The sequence below is a fragment of the Neophocaena asiaeorientalis genome, unplaced genomic scaffold (genome assembly GCF_003031525.2).
Source record: "Neophocaena asiaeorientalis asiaeorientalis breed wild unplaced genomic scaffold, Neophocaena_asiaeorientalis_V1.1 scaffold159, whole genome shotgun sequence".
Lineage (NCBI taxonomy): Eukaryota > Metazoa > Chordata > Mammalia > Artiodactyla > Phocoenidae > Neophocaena > Neophocaena asiaeorientalis.
This window is the reverse complement of record NW_020175085.1, coordinates 789,958-806,736: the sequence shown is the minus strand read 5'-3', so window position 1 is coordinate 806,736 and position 16,779 is coordinate 789,958. Positions and strand designations below refer to the sequence as shown.

The 16,779-nt window shown below is 41.7% G+C and overlaps 1 protein-coding gene across 6 annotated transcripts in view; it reads left to right on the top strand.

Annotated features, from left to right (window-relative positions):
• Positions 1-16,201: 16,201 nt before the first annotated feature.
• The window catches only part of PTPRC (protein tyrosine phosphatase receptor type C), a 123,433-nt gene continuing 122,855 nt past the window's right edge, over positions 16,202-16,779 (top strand). For 3 of the 6 annotated variants that reach the window (XM_024764217.1, XM_024764216.1, XM_024764215.1), the window contains exons 1-2: positions 16,202-16,342; positions 16,424-16,539. In XM_024764217.1, coding sequence (XP_024619985.1) covers positions 16,467-16,539 — 73 coding nt within the window. In that variant the 5' untranslated portion in view covers positions 16,202-16,342; positions 16,424-16,466. The remainder of the gene's footprint in view (positions 16,343-16,423; positions 16,540-16,779) is intronic. The other 3 variants (XM_024764220.1, XM_024764219.1, XM_024764218.1) reach the window with 1 other exon arrangement.

Here is a 16,779-nt window from a genome sequence, read left to right as displayed (position 1 = left end):
TGCTGGTGGCAGTGGACTTTGTGCCTACCTTGTCTTTGTGTTCTTATGTCCTATCACCACGCCTGGAGTAGCCCTGATATAATTCCAAAAGTATTAGATAAAGAGTAAAGAAATGAATATTCCGCTGCAAGAAAGGCTTTTTCCATGTGGTGACTCAGGGCACTTTCTGTTGCAACTTTCACAGAATTGGACTTCATCTAATTGAAGCAAAGAGGTAATCTGGGGGCCAAGGTAAGATAAAACATTTAGGAATATTACTAGATTAGCTATAACTCAATGGAGCATACCAAAATGTCATGTGTTTCCACATCTCTTACTTCCCATCCCTACGGTTGCATTTAAGCTGTTTTTCTTTTTTTTAAATTTTTACTGGAGTATGGTTGATGTACCATGTTGTGTTAGTTTCAGGTGTACAGCAAAGTAAATCAGTTATACATATACATATATCCCCACTATTTTGGATTCTTTTCCCATATAGGTCATTACAGAGTATTGAGTAGAGTTCCCTGTGCTATAGAGTAGGTTCTTATTAGTTATCTATTTTATGTATAGTAGTGTGTATATGTCAATCCCAGTCTCCCAATTTCCCCTCCCCACCCGGCCCGGTAACCATAAGTTCGTTTTCTACATCTGTGAGTCTATTTCTGTTTAGTAAATAAGTTCATTTGTACCATTTTTTTAGATTCCACATATAAGTGATATTGTTATGATATTTGTCTTTCTCTGTCTGACTTACTTCACTTAGTGTGACAATCTCTGGGTCCATCCATGTTGCTGTAAATGACATTATTTCATTCTTTTTTATAGGTGAGTAATATTCCATTGTATATATGTACCACATCTTCTTTATCCACTCCTCTGTGTTTAGACTTGTAGGTTGCTTCCATGTCCTGGCTACTGTAAATAGTGCTGCAATGAACATTGGGGGTGCATGTATCTTTTCGAATGATGGTTTTCACCAGATATATGCCGAGGAACTTTAGGTTTAGAATGGGTATGTTAGCAAAAGAGGGTCCAAACTGCAGCCTCTTTTATTTTTATAATTTTCAGTCTAGAAGAAAAAAAAAGAGTGAGAGTTCTTTCTCAGAAATACCAAAGTCGCTTGAACCAAATTGTCTCTGACTGGTATGTGTGTCAGTTGTGGAACCAATTTCTCTGGCCAGGAGGATGCTCTACTCAGATGGCCTCAGGCATGAGTTCTGTGCTATACCTGTCTGTCAGCTTCCCCAGAGCCCCGGGGGGCTGAGAGTGGAGAGGTGGATACACTCAAAGGGTTACCAGAAGAGGAAAGAATTAAAGCTGGGTGACAAAAACAATAGGTCCGTGAAGATAGGGTAATAAAGCAAACACTTTGCTCTCTTAAACCTAGACCTGGGAAGTTGAGAACTTCATCTGTTGCCTCACTGCTAATGGCAAAATCAGAAAACACACCTTCTATTGGCTTTTCACATAATGCATACCTTTCAATGTGATTTTTAAATGGAAACTCTGCTCATTTTATTAATGGAGTTTTGTCTACGGCACCGAGAAAATTACTTATTTTGATCAGTACAGTCAAAATTGTTGATTCATGTGGCCCAAGGGAAAAGGGCATTTGTAAGGGATAAGACCAGGGAGATGGTCACCAAGTTTTCAAAAACATTAAATGTAGCTTTTCATTGTCGTCTTTGTTGTAAGGGCTATCCCAGTTAGATTATCTACCGCTGCTTAACAAACTACGGCCAAAATTAGGGCTTAAAGCAAATTTTTATTATCATATCTCATGCTCTGGGAACGAAGAACTTGGATAGGGCACAGTGAACATGATTCATCTTGCCCTGATAGCTGGGGTCTCAGCTGGGAAAGCAAATGTCTGAGGGCTGGAGCAATCGAGGGCTCGTGAACATCTTTTTCTCTCTCTGTCAAAAGCATTCTGCAGCCTGTTGTACAGCCTGTGAGCTAAGAAAGGTTTTAAAATTTATTAATGTTTTTTAAAAAAACGTGAAGAATAAAGCTCCGTCAAGTCTGAAAGTTATATGAGATTCAAATTTGTATCCACACATAAAACTTTATTGGCACACAGTCACACACACTTGTTTAAATGTTGTCTACTTTCTGTCTACTCTCTTTAAATGTTGCCTATATCCTTCAAAACACTTACTATCTGACCCTTTACAGAAAATTTGCTGCCCTCTACTGTAAATGACCTCCACATGTGGCTGTCATAGTAGGCTCAAGGCTTCAAGGGTGAGTATTCAAGAAACAGGACGTGGAAGCTGCCATTTTCTTAAGGCCTCTCCTGTTGTTCAAATCTTGTCAAAGAGAGTGTGACCATCTTTCATCTCTCTCACTTGACCTACAGCCTTTTTCCAAAAGTGGCAATTTTTGGAGGGCAGAGGGCCTTTGTTGAATTATTTTTCCCTAAGTCAGTGAACGTGTTCATGGTTACAGTTCAGTTATTAAAGCGATAACATCTCTTTGCCTCGATGTCTAACTTGGGGAGAAAAAAAACTAGTTCCATCTTACTTTCATCTTTAGTTTGGAAATGAGGATCCAGTGGAGAACTGGAGATTTTAGAATTCTAATTGCTGTCCGTGTTCTGACCTCCTTCTAATAAACTTGAAAACTTTGGTAAGTTTTCTATGGTAAGTTTCTGATCTTACCATAGGGCATATTCATAATTCATCCAGATGTTTCCAAATGAGGGTAACTGGTTCCTTTTTAATGAAGTTACTGATTATTAAATAGGTCCCCTTGACTTTCTACTTCATGCCAAATCACGATGAGATGGGGTTTCATTAGCTGGTCACCCTTTCATGTGTTCAGAGTGGAGGATGGAGTCTCAGTGTGATTCTAGAAAGTGGGAGGGTAGCTTCCTTTGACAGTCTTCCCAAAGCACAGTTCCTCTCCCAAAAGAAACAAAGGTCAAACCCCCTAGCAGTCCATCTGAGCCAACTGATTACATATGACAGCAAACTCCATTGACCCAAACACAGGTGCTGCCCCTAGGCCTGGGGCAGATTCCTTCAGGTCTGTGATTCTCAAACACTTGTACGCAGTTCTTAAATAGTTAACTAAGAGGTTGGAAAAGATGGGCTTGCAGAGTTTTGAAAGCCATGTTTAAAAGTGGTTACAAATTACAGATTGACGTATTTTGGAAATTGGACTAGAATATCATTTGGAAAAAGTTAGCATTTTAATTTTTGCTTCTCTTGCCACTATTAAGGTTCATTAAGAAACTACCTTAAACTTTTCCCAGATGAGACAATGATGGATTTAAGCCCCCAAATTAGGGCTTAAAGCAATTTATTATTATCCTATAACACTAGCTATAGAAGCTAATATGTGAGAGAGAATTTTATATTTAGATAAAGGTGGAGTATTTCCCTTAAGTAAAGAAATAAGAAAAAGACTGGCTAAGGGGTCAGAGAGCAAGTAAGTGGGAAACCCAAGTGTAGAAATAAGTCCTTCTGGCTCCTGGATCAATGTCTAGATCACAGGCTGTGTTTTCTAAGAAACTAACATTTCACGTATAAGACATGGTGCTAGATGCTTGACATTCATTTCATTTAGTTCAGGTTCATATTCAGTAAAGTAGTAGCTACCATTTTATGTTGAGTAACTGCTAAGAAAAAGTGCCACTACATGTAGATAGCACAGTAACTTTTTTTTTTTTTTTTGCGGTACGCGGCCTCTCACTGTTGTGGCCTCTCCCGTTGCGGAGCACAGGCTCCGGACGCGCAGGCTCAGCGGCCATGGCTCACGGGCCCAGCCGCTCCGCAGCATGTGGGATCTTCCCAGACCGGAGCACGAACCCGCGTCCCCTGCATCTGCAGGCGGACTCTCAACCACTGCGCCACCAGGGAAGCCCCACAGTAACTTTTTATAAGATCTCAAAACTTAGTGGCAGCAGTTAAATTTTCAGGAAGGAAAGCTGACCTAAAAGAGTAAGCTGTCGGGCTTCCCTGGTGGCGCAGTGGCTGAGAGTCCGCCTGCCGATGCAGGGGACGCGGGTTCGTGCCTCTGTTCGGGAAGATCCCACATGCCGCGGAGCGGCTGGGCCTGTGAGCCATGGCCGCTGAGCCTGCGCGTCCCGAGCCTGTGCTCCGCAACGGGAGAGGCCACAACAGTGAGAGGCCCGCATACCGCAAAAAAAAAAATAAAATAAAATAAAGAGTAAGCTGTCTATATATTATGCTATATCTCTATCTAGCAAATTTATTTATGTTAAAGTTTCCTCACATGGGAAAAAGAAATGCACCTCTTTCATTTATTCATCTTGTTCTTGTGTACCATCATTCCTTCACTAACAGACATGTACTGGGCACCTTCCAGAAGACAGACACTGTTCCTGGCACCGGTGATTCAGTGATGGACAAAGCAAGCAGATTCCCTGCCCTTATGGAGCTTACATCCAAGTGGGGAAGATGGATGAAAGGTTAGTAAATAAATGGACAAATAAAAATATAATAAGTATTGGACGATGTTACAAAGGGAAAGTGTAAGGGGTTGAAATAAAGAAGCGAATCAGAGTTGGGGATCTTTCTTAGGAAGGATGGTCAGGGAAGGCCTTTCTGATAGTCAAGCCATGATGTGAAAAAGAGAGGGATTTGGTGATGGGAAGTAGGAGAGAAGGAACATAGTAAACAACACACGTCGTGGCCAATGTTGGGGGAGGACAAACATGGGAGAAGTACGGAGCGAAAAGTCAACAGGGTCAAGCGTGAGATCCAGGCTGGAATTTGCAGGGCTCTAATGGGGTTTGGATTTTATTTGAATTGCAAACAGAACCTTTAAGCAGGTTTAATGCAAGGACCTATCACGGGCTTATTTACATTTTAAGAAACTCTCTTGCTGCCTTGTGGAGGCTGGCTTTGAGCACAGCAGGAGTGGAAGATGAGAGTCAGGTTAGGAGGCTGTGCCAGTCCTCCAGGAGAGAAGGGGTGTTGTACAGACATGGCGGTGGTGCGGGTGGGAAGAAGTACATGAAATGGATACACATTTTAGACGCACGACTGAGAAAACTTGCTTCTGGATTGGGCTCGGCGGCTTGCGATGGTGCTGGAAAATGAGGATGACTTTCAGGTACCTGGCCTGAGTAGCTGGGTAGGTGGTGGTGCCCTTCACCAAGGCAAGAGCATACTCGGGGCAGGAGGGCGGGTTTAGGGGGGTGAATCGAGAATTCAGGGTCCGCGTGGTTGTCGGTGGAACACAACCTTGTCACTTTAGGCAAAAGGAAACAGGGGCACAGAGGTAAGGTTCAGGCCTCAGGTAGAAAATATGGATGAAGATTTGAATCAATGGAAATCAGCAGCGTTTTAATTCAGGGGAGTCCATGAGATTGTCTTGGGAGAGAGTGCGGAGAGAGAACAGGACCACTGACTGCAACGTTGAGAAGTTGGATAGAAAAGATTGGATATTAAACCCCTGAACAATTGCTTTTTATATTATAAGTGTCTGCACTGTTTATTACTTCTGAGAGACAGGAAGATAGGTTTGATTGAGAATGTTTCATGATTCTGTGTCATTTCTGTTTCCCTTTGAGTTGCATAGAGTTGCATGGATTTGCAAGTGGAAAACTCCTTAGTGTAGAATTTGGGGGAGTTGGGTTGGGTTCAAGTTCTGAAACTCAGGACTTGGGTTCAGATTGAAGTTCTGTCTCTTACAGTATAAATGAACTAGGGGATGTTTCTTCACTAATCTGGGCCTGAAAACGTGACGACGTAATACTACCCAGCCTCATACTGGTGCTCTGATCCCACGAGAAAATTCAAACTAATGTGAGAACAGTGCTTGGTGAATATATTACAGCTGCTACTACTTACTACTCTTGTCAGTGTTTGAGGAGACATAACTAATTAAAGCCAAATCTTTCCTCTTGGTACTTTAAGCATAATCTCATTCTATAGAATTGTTCAGGTACATGATATTTTTCCATTTTCGTGCCGGATCATCCACTATTGTGGTGCCTTTGTGATCTTGCTTAGTTTACAATTTTTTTTTTTTTTTACCATGAAAATTTACTACCTTACACATTAAATATACCCTCAATTCACAGAAAACTAAAGTGTCAAGGTTATTTGACAGGTAATAAGAGGTCCCAAATGCCATGCTTCTCCTATAAAACAAGTCACATTTGCAGGGTAATATTCCTTTTGGCACCCAGAAAACCCAGTGCTTGACAATCGTCTCAAGAAAATGTAGATAATTCTTCAGATCTGAGCATATCCTAAAGGTTTGAAAATTCTTATATTCATCAAAAAAGTGAACACATACATACGCCTATGTACATATCTTACGTTATAGTTAACTGTGCATTTGTCCTTTTCCTCCCTGGCCTGAACTCCTAGAGGGTGTGGATAATATCCCACTCGTTTCCCTTTACGCTGTACCCTGCACGTAGCAGTTTTTAACGCTCTCTTTTTCCTACGTCCAAGTTCTCCTGGTTTTTTCTTATCCAAACCCAGGGTATTTTGGGCAAAAATGTCTAGCTGTCCTCCCAAACTTATACTTATTCTCCTTTTCCAGAGTACAGAGTTGCTGCAGGCAGGTAGATTCCCACCTGGAGACATTGTCCCAGTCTACATTTTCCCTCATTACCCCTCCCCCACTGTATCTGGATCTGATCATTGTCATTAGAATGGGTGGCGAAGTGATATGTGCGCTTCCAGGCCAAGGCCTTAAGGATTGTGCGGGCCTTATGCATGCTTTCTTAGCCCTTCTCCCACTAAGTGCAGACAACGGCGAGGCCAGGGGATTGTGAAGCCTCAAGATAGAAAGGACCTGGTGCCTGAATCACTGTGTGGAGAAGATCAGCTTCCAACCCTGGAACGCCACCTTGGACTGTCTTTTGAGGCAGAAATAAGCTTTCACTGCGTTTGAACCTTTATACATTTGAGAGTCTCTTTGATCCAGCAGGAAGTGTTAACCCTAACTAACGGAGTGCTTATTAGGAGGAAAGGGACTTCCATCAAAACAGAGCTACATCTTTGGAAGATGGTTTTGGTGTTACATGCTCTTTTGTTTCTTCCTGCATACGGTGCAGAAAATGAACTTGTCTTTGAAAACAGGGAGAATAAGGGTGTCCTCCTCGGCAAGTACAGATCTTCCTTCACCTCCGATGGGGTTATGTCCCGATAAACTCATCGTAAGTTGAAAATATCATGTTAAAATGCATTTAATACATCAAACCTCTTGAACATGACAGCTTAGCCTAGCCTGCCTTTACTGTGCTCAGAACACTTATGTTCTAGCCTACAGTTGGACAAGATCGTTTAACACAAAGCCCGGTTTATAACGAAGCGTTGAATATCTCATGTAATTGATTGAATGCTGTACTGAAAGTGAAAAACAGAATGGTTGTCTGGATACAGAATGGTTGTTTACCCTCCTGACCTCACGACTGGAGCTGTGGCTACCCCCGTCCAGCATCAGGAGAGAGTGTCGTATAGCCTATCACTAGCCAGGGAAAAGATCAAAATTCAAAACTGGAAGCATGATTTCTAATGAATGTATCATTTTTGTGCCATCGTAAAGTCAAAAAAAATCATTAAGTCAAACCATCGTAAGTTGGGGACTGTCTGTCTATATAGCAGATATGATTCTGTGACCTTAATTCAAGTGTCCCCAAATTGTCACAGTTCTTTATTTTCTGTAACTCAAACTAAATCTAACCTTCTCCCCATTTTATACCAGGAAGGGTGGAAAATTTAATCCTCATCTCAGGGCTGCAAAAAAGTCCTGAGAGTCTTAGGCAGCCCCGGAGCATCAGGAAGGATGCAGCGGTTATTCATTCATTTAACAACGAATGAGAGTATACCTCTGCCTGCGGGCTGAGGTAGCAGACCTCATGGGACGTATGGTTTGGTGGTAGAGAAAGAAATGAATCAAATAATCACCCGAACAATGTGACTGGTACTATGAAGTAGATGAAATAAATACTGGGAGAGCAGTGGGAGGTTATTTGGTCTAATCAGAGAAGTAAAGGAATACTTCCCAAGACAGGGATGATCGGTCCTACCTGTAGGATTAAAAGAATGTTGCCAGATGGGGGAAGAGTGTTTAAAGCAGAGAGGACACTATATATAAAATCTTTTACCTGGATAAAGCTACGGTAAACAGGAAGGTCTGAGCCAATGTCTGTATGACTAGGGTGAAAAATTGGGTTTGTAGAGGAGTAGAAATCTGGGCCATGCAAAGCCATTGAGGTTCTCTTAAGCATTTTTCTTTCAATCCTAAATTCTGTGGAAAAATATTGACAGAATTGGGGGCGGGTGCCCAAGATACAATTTCATTTAGAAAAGACCTCTTGAATACAGAGTGGAGAATGAATTGGCAAGTGAGAAATAATGTTAGAGCAGATATAGGCAGAGCTGTTAGGAGGTCATTTTTTAAAAATTAATTAATTAACTAATTAATTAATTTTTGGCTGTTTTGGGTCGTCTCTGCTGTGAGTGGGCCCTCTATAGTTGCAGCGAGCAGGGGCCACTCTTTGCTGTGGTACGCAGGCCTCTCATTGGGGCGGCCTGTCCTGTTGCGGAGCATGGGCTCTAGGTGCAGAGGCTTCAGCAGTTGCAGCACGCAGGCTCAGTAGTTGTGGCACGCGGGCTCCAGAGTGCAGGCCCAGCAGCCGTGGCGCGTGGGCCTAGCCACTCTGCGACATGTGGGATCCTCCAGGACCAGGGATCGAAACCGCTTCCCCAGCACTGGCAGGCGAATTCCCAACCACTGCGCCACCAGGAAAGTCCCAGTATTTTAAATGTTTATTCAAGAGGTGGTAGTCCCTTGGCTGGTGGTGTAAATGGAGAAAAATTGAGAAATTTAAGATCTACTTAGGAAGTCATATGGAGAGAAGTTAGTGATGGATTGGAGGAAGTGAGTTTCGAGAATGACACCGAGGTTTCTATTTCCACAACAGAATGGCTGGTGGTGCCACAAACTGAGGTAGGAAACTCTAGAACAAAATTGTATTTGGGGGAGAAAGATTATGAGTTGAACTTGCATCTTCTGTTTCCCACAGGTTATCGTGGACGTGTCCACTGGGTCCATTTTCTAAGCCTGTCAGGTCCCTTGAATTCTAGCTATACTCCCAGAGTTCTAGTTTTGCTAGGCTCCCTCAATGACATGTTGTGACACAGCCTATTATAATGACATGGGAGAGAGGAAAGGATACAAAAGTCAGGGTAAGAGAGAAACCAAAGGCCAGCCTGTAGGGAAAGCTGAGTGTGGGTCTCTTACACACGTGGCTCACAAAGTCACAGACCCCCGTATCTTTCCTTACTCCCCTGAGAAAGCTGGCTTCTCAGAAATCACATTTGCACTAGGAAGTACTTTGCACAACTCAGTGCCCCAAATGGCAGATTTTCTCACCTTTCTTATTCTCGGAAGCAGCATCTCTGATGCTTCAAGGTAGGCAGTCTTGCAGCTAGCATAACTTTTTGTTCTTCAGTTGGCAAGAAAGATGTGGAACTTGGATATCTATGGTATCGACTTAGTACGTCCTGGGCAACGTACCCCAGAGGACATTTGGCGTGAAGCACTCCATGGACATAGGTGTTCCATGACTGTCCTACTGCAACAGGGGCTATAGGGGGAGGGGCTGGAAGACAAGATTCCTTGGAGGAGGTGGCCTCAGGTGCCTCCACCAGTGGGCCTTATTCAAGCAAACAAAATGCTTTATGAAAAGCATTTCTGTTGACCAAATTTTTAAAAATCATACAGGAGTCCACTGCCCTCACAGTAGCAGGCTGGGTCTTCCCTGGCCATCCAGTGGTTAAGACTCCACGCATCCGCTGCAGAGGGCACAGTTTCGATCCCTGGTCAGGGAACTAAGATCCCCTATGCCGTGCGGCCCAAAAAAGAACAAAACTAGCGTGTTATATCTCACTTTATCCACCTAAAGACGTCTTCAAGATCATGTCCAAGTGAAACCCCCATAATCAGAGCTCACATGTTAAATTTAACCCAGTCAGAGTAGAGAATGAGTCTTTTTTAATGAATCGCTTTTAATTGAACTGTAGTTGATTTACACTGTTGTGTTAGTTTCAGGTGTACAGTAAAGTGATTCAGTTACACACATGTATATCTATTCTTTTTCAGATTCTTTTCCATTATAGGTATTACAAGACATTGAGTACAGTTTCCTGTGCTCTACAGTAGGACCTTGTGGTCGTCTTCTTTAATGTGTTTTACTAACTGGCCAAAGTGATGGGCAACGACTTTAAGATGCCAAGAGGCTGACTGTTGAGATTTGCAACAGATTGAATTTCTAGGAGGACATTACATCAAATCTACACATTTTCTCACGTGCTTGGCCCTTGTTTTATTTAATTTAGTTTTGTGGGGTTCAGTCCATATCTCCTCTGACACTATTTCCTTTATGACTTCATGTGACAAACTTGAAATATCTGCATGTCCATATTCTTTGACATTTTGAAATTGGCTGTGAGCTTTTTGAAAGAACTTTTTTTTTCATTGTTTATCATCCATTATTTATTTGGATTAATTTCAAGCTGGATTCAGAAATTTTAACTTCAACTCAGGTGAACAGCAAAGTGATTCAGTTATACCCATTCAGGTATCCATTCTTTTTCAAATTCTTTTCCCATTTAGGTTATTACTGAATATTGAGCTGAGTTCCTTGTGCTCTATAGTGGGTCCTTGTTGGTTCTCTATTTTAAATATAGTACAGACTTTTAGAAATTTTTTTATGGAAAAATAAGTAAAACGCAGACTACTATTTAACAATATTTTCAAATAATAAGAGCTAGCGAGAAAGAAACCATTGCTTTTATACTAAGTTGATGTTGAAGAGTTTGAGCCTTGTATGACATGGGATGGGAAACAGCACACAAAAGTAAACACGTGCACGCAGGTGGGCAGGATACCAGCTGCGTGGACGTGATATGAAGGAAGCATCAGTGACAGTTCAGATAGAGCCAAGTGTGCGGCATCTTCTATTTTTTATTTTCTCTCTTGTTGAAAAAACCATAACACTTGGTGTTGTGAAAACTGAATGAATCAACTGAGCGAGTGCCCAGTGCATGGCTTGGAGTGAACGTGTTAGGTTATAGTTAAGGCATATACAATGGACCATACGTAGAGTCCCTATTTTACACGGTCATAGTTTCCAACATTATATCTCATCATAGCATTTGGAGGCTAATTCATCTCCTGTGCTCTACTTGCTATGTGTTCTATTATGCATCCAGGCAGGTGATTGGAATAGCCCACAAAGGGAAGTCATCCATTGCCGGGAGTCAGTGCAGTAAGAGAGGGAGAGAGAGAGAGAGAGAGAGAGAGAGAGAGAGGGATCCTGCAGGCTTCAAAGGAACCAACCAATGTTAAACGTGGCTTGTCATCAGTCATGTTACTGAAGTAAAACACACACACCTCGGTTCAGATCTTATGGAACAAAAACAAAGTGGAATCCACAGACGACCCAGACAGAGTGGAATATTCTCTTAGTTTATGAAAAGCTACAAGACTTTCTTATTGAGGCAGATTTGGAAACTGGTATCAGAACTCACTGCCCGTCTTGTAGTTTTATACATACATGACTGGTTTATTAAACAGTCTGAGGTCATTAAAATAATTGTATATTTCTCCTGACACAGGTCAGCTATTTCAATGTATTTCATTGATTCTGAGACACATATTTTATAAAACATTTCGACATTGCTGAAATCAGCATGAATCTTGCCATCCACAGTGTCTTTAAGCCAATTAAAGAAAACAGCATATTGAATTTGCCTTTTCCATCGCTTAACAGTATATAGGGAAGTTCCCCCAACTTCCTAATTACACTGGGGTAAAAAAAGAGGTTCATTCAGCTGAGTTGAGCACAGTCAGTGTCACTCTTTCACCTCCTCTCCTGCTGCGTCCACGGGACGTTGCCTGGGTGAGGTGCAGAATGTTCTGGTGAGGTCAGGTCCTCGGGGTCCTCCCCCCTCCCTCCTTTGGGTCTCCCCTCCTCTGTTTGTTGGGGCTGGAAGGAAGGGCGGGATGTATGTTCTACTGTGTACGCTTTTAATTGTAACCTAGTGTATTGACACCATTAACTGAAAGCTTGTTGAATTAATTTACTTCTCACAGCCACACTAAGGTAGTATTACTAGCTCCACCTTAGAGAGATTCAGTCATTGCTAGGTTTAGGATTTAACCCTGTTTCTTGGTCACTAGGAAGAATCTTTTTTTTTTCCTTTTGCACATCAGTATTGAATTTTTTACATCAGTTGACAGTGATGTGTGGGGATCCGTGGGCGAGGGTTACAGAGAATTGCCAGGAGAGTTAAGGTTCCGATGCTCAGGAAGAGTGAAGCGGGGCCAGACCTGAGCTTGTCATGTGTCACAGAACTTAGCAGTCAGGTAGAAGAAGGGCCCACATGGCAGCCACTGAGGATAAGCCAGTGAGGGTCAGGGAAAATCAGTAGATAATGGTGTTTTGGAAGTTGACCAAAGGCAAGGGTTGGAGGAGGGGCTGGCAGTACTTAGTGCTGCCGTGTCACATAAGATGAGCACAGAGAAGTGAGTGAAGATATCAAATCTGGTGAGGCCAGTGTCATTGGCAAGGAGACTTGGGAACAATGCTTCACACGCCTCAATACCTCCTGTATCTTTCAGGATAAAGGATAAAGAGATCAGTGTCCTAGAACCTACAAGGCCTGGCAGGGTTTGACTATCACCTCCCTCTGAGGCCAGATCTTTTTTTTTGTTTTTCATGTCTGACTTTTTGGGTTTTTTTTGGCGGTACGTGGGCCTCTCACTGTCGTGGCCTCTCCCCTTGCAGAGCACAGGCTCCGGATGCGCAGGCTCAGCGGCCATGGCTCACGGGCCCAGCCGCTCTGCGACGCGTGGGATCTTCCTGGACCGGGGCATGAACCCGTGTCCTCTGCATCAGCAGGTGGACTCTCAACCACTGCGCCGCCAGGGAAGCCCCTGACTTCGTTTTTTATTCAGACAGAATTGATATAACATTGTATAAGTTTAAGGTGTAGCACGTGATGACTGTATACATTCATGTATTGTGATATAATATATATAATATATGTAAACATAAGGCTCTGCTTCTCTCTGTGGCAGGCTCATATGCCTCTTTCTGTTCCTTGAACACACTCTCCTCCTTTAAATATAAAGTTATTTCTGCCTGGAATACTCTTTCTTTCTCCCCATGTTCATTTAACTTCTATTTTTTTTTTCAGGTCTAGCTTCATTGCTTTTTATTTCACGCGAACTTCCTTGACCTCACGACCAGACCAAATACCTTGTTATGTACTTAAATCATAACATCAAGTATTTCCTGTGTGCTAATTAATTATTGTCTCTTCCACTAAAGTATATTCCATCAGGGCAGGGAGCACATCTTTTTTTGCTCACCATTTTTTCTTCATCATGGTAAAAATGACTGTCTCATATTGGCAGGTGACTATATATTTGTGGATGAATAAATGGATACCATCTGCTCCTGCAGTTCATCTCATGTAATCACTTTCTATCTTTTATTTTTTTAACATCTTTACTGGAGTATAATTGTTTTACATCAGTTTCTATCTTGATGTAACTTTTACTTTATATAACAAAAAATCTGGGAAATGATGATTAATTTAAAGAAAATATTTAAAATTTAAAAATACTATATCTTTAAAAAATCTAGTATAAGTCAATCAGCTATGATTATTTTGGCATTTATTGATCAAACTTTGAGATTGTTTTGGAGCGTTTCAACCACTCAGGAAGGACCCAGCTATTTACTCTTTTACATATAAATTCTGACATCACTTCCTGGTCCTTTCCCAGTGTCAGTGCTTCTTAAAAATGCCATTCATCAGCCTTCTGCCCAGTCCCTGTTTCTCAGAATCAGTGGATCATACGAGTGTCACAAATGCTCCTTCTGCTTTTTATGAGAGTCTGTAGCTGCTACTGCTTGTCTAGGGCCGTGTAGGGCCTACATGTGATAAAGCAGAGATTTCCTCGGGTGCCCTGTGGAGAGGCCAGCTGCTTACCAGGCTCCCACCTCTATGTCCAGTTGTCCACCACCAAAGGGGAGCTGCGCTCTGTCCCCCAACGAGCTGTGAGGGCCTTCATTCTTGCTTTAGCTCCTGGGTGCCTTTGTCTCCATTCTGAGAGCACTTGAATTGTGTACCTATTCACCCAGTGCTGTCTCTACATCAGGCCCTATTTCTTTGTACATTCAGAGTATCCCATAAGCATTCTGCTGCCTCAAGGTCTAATATTTCTGTTTGACACTAAACCCAATTTTAACACCTTAAAACGCATAATCCAACTCATTTGTTGTTAGTTAATCTCAGTATTCCTTGGGTAGAATCTCTCTACCCACCTGCCTGAAGTGAAGTTGAATCTCCTAATTTCTTATTATTTCTTCAAAGCTGTGATATGCAAGCCCTTTTGAAATGTCTCTCTGAGGCGTCTGACCCCCTCTCCTTAGCTTGTTCAAAGGTATGTTTTCTGAACTTCACTTCCTTTTAAAAGGTGGTGTGTCACGCAGTTTTTTCCTGGCCTCCAGTTTTACCAAATACCCTGCCATAGTAGCAAGCTAACAGAACACAAGTATTCACTTAAACATACTCTAAGCTAACCCCCAAATAGATTTCCATTGCAAATGTATTTTAAGAAATAGGCTGGGGAGCCAGGAACTAAAATCTGTGGCCTCTGACACATACGTTTCCTTAGACCTACCTCCTAAACAGTAAAGCAGACATGCCCAGCTGTTTTATTTGTTCTCTATTGCAAAAAGAGAACAAGATCATTTTTATGACATCAAGTTCTAGCTTTCTGAGATTAAGAATCATAAAAGTACAAAGTAAAAAAGATTGGAGAAAGAGGTGAGAAAAATGAAAGAAGATAGTAAGGTAAATAAGGAAAGCAAGATGAAACTTGGGGATGGTTTCAAAACATAGCTTGTTAACTTCGTAGCTGTGAGACCTTGGACAAATCACCTAACCTCTCTGAACTTCATAGATAACATGAGGAATTATCTGTCTCATTATCTATCTCAAGGGTTGTTGTACAAATTGGATTAGGCAATTAAAGGGGTAAGCATATTCCTGGACATGGTAAGAGCCCAATAAGTTAGCTACTATAATAATAATCGTATAAAATCAGAATCCTAATAAGAATCTCATTATAGTGTTACCATGCAGAAATTAAGATGTGGGATTACTTTCATTTGCACCAAGGTTGGTTGCAAATGTGGCTCTGTACTTCCTAGCAGCCTAAGTAAGTATAAAACAGGTAAGGTTGCAAACATCAAAAGATGTATATACTTAAACGCAAAAGTCCTGCAACACCGCTTCCTAACCAGCTTGCTGCAAGGTCTCTGTCTCTCTCAAAGTCCCCTCAACATTATCTGTAGTTCAAATAATAATGCCTGGTATGTCTGTGCACGAGGATTTTTAAATGCATTCAGAGATTGTGACCATGATACCAATTCGCTTAACTGTATTGCTGAATTCACAGCGGCTTTTTGCCAGCATGAGTTTTCCTAATTAATGGACTTACTAAGAACACCATCAGAATCAAGAAGAACACTGTGTATTTGTTGTCTTTTAATCAGAAATGTTGAGAGAGTATTACTGAGGGAGAAAAAATGGTTAACTTTTGTAAAAGACAGCTCTTGATTTAATGGCTCATCTTTTCCTCATCAACAGCACCAAGAATATCACAGAAGTATTACTTTTTTGAAGCAGGACTTGCTGCAGTAGAAGTGAGTGTCCAATTCCATGGCTGGCTCCACAAGGATATCTATGAAAGATTTGGGGCAAACCTGTGCAGCTCCCTGAGAGTGCTTTGCATAGGAATGGCTAGATGCTGAAACTGTCATATTGCTGGGTTTTGAATGCCCTGATGGTAAATGATACTAGCTGTCGAAAATAACCAGATAGGTAGTAGTTTTTTCATTCATTTGGTCCTTTTAAAACCCATACAGGTATTTTTTACTAATTCAATTAGTGTATCATCTTGCCAACCCCCATTTTGCTGTAGCCATGCTGACTATGTTTCATCATCTTTTAGGTAAAAATGTCATGGATTTTTCAGGGGGGGTTATATTCGTTTTTGGTTGTAATGGATACTGCTTGGGAGCGTTATTTGGATACTAAAAACACATCTTCCTTGTAGGGAACATCTTTTGAAAGGCCTGCTAACTCAGTCTAATCACTTGGGTTAAGGAAGTAAGACGCCTTTGCAGTGACTTGGAACAACTTTCTTGACTTCCTGCAAAGAGGACGCTTTACAGCATTTTTGGAGAAGTTAGTAAAACCGAATCTGACATCACTACCTAGCAGCAAGTGGTTTGTTCTCAGCAAAGGAGGAAATTGCTCCCTGTCCGATAAGACACCAGTGAAGAGTATGCATTCATTTCTTTTCTTTTTGATTCAGTTTTACAGAGAAACATTTTTGCGGAAATAACCATTATTTTGCCTTTCAGAAGGACGCATGCTATTTCACAGGAATACGGCTGATTTCCAGATATGACCATGTATTTGTGGCTTAAACTCTTGGCATTTGGCTTTGCCTTTCTGGACACTGTAGTGTTGGTTACAGGTAAGTACGAGGAAATTCATATTTCCTTAGTTAGTGTGTGTGTGTGTGTGTGTGTGTGTGTGTGTGTGTGTGTGTGTAAGGTCATTGGTTTGAAATAGACATAAAAATAAATTAAGCATTGGTGACTGGAGGTGAGGAAGCCAACTGTAAAACAGTCAAGGTTATTGTACCTCAGAGGGACATGGCTTGCTATGTGACAGAATACATTGTTTCTGTTTAAAAAGGCATACATGTTTGGCC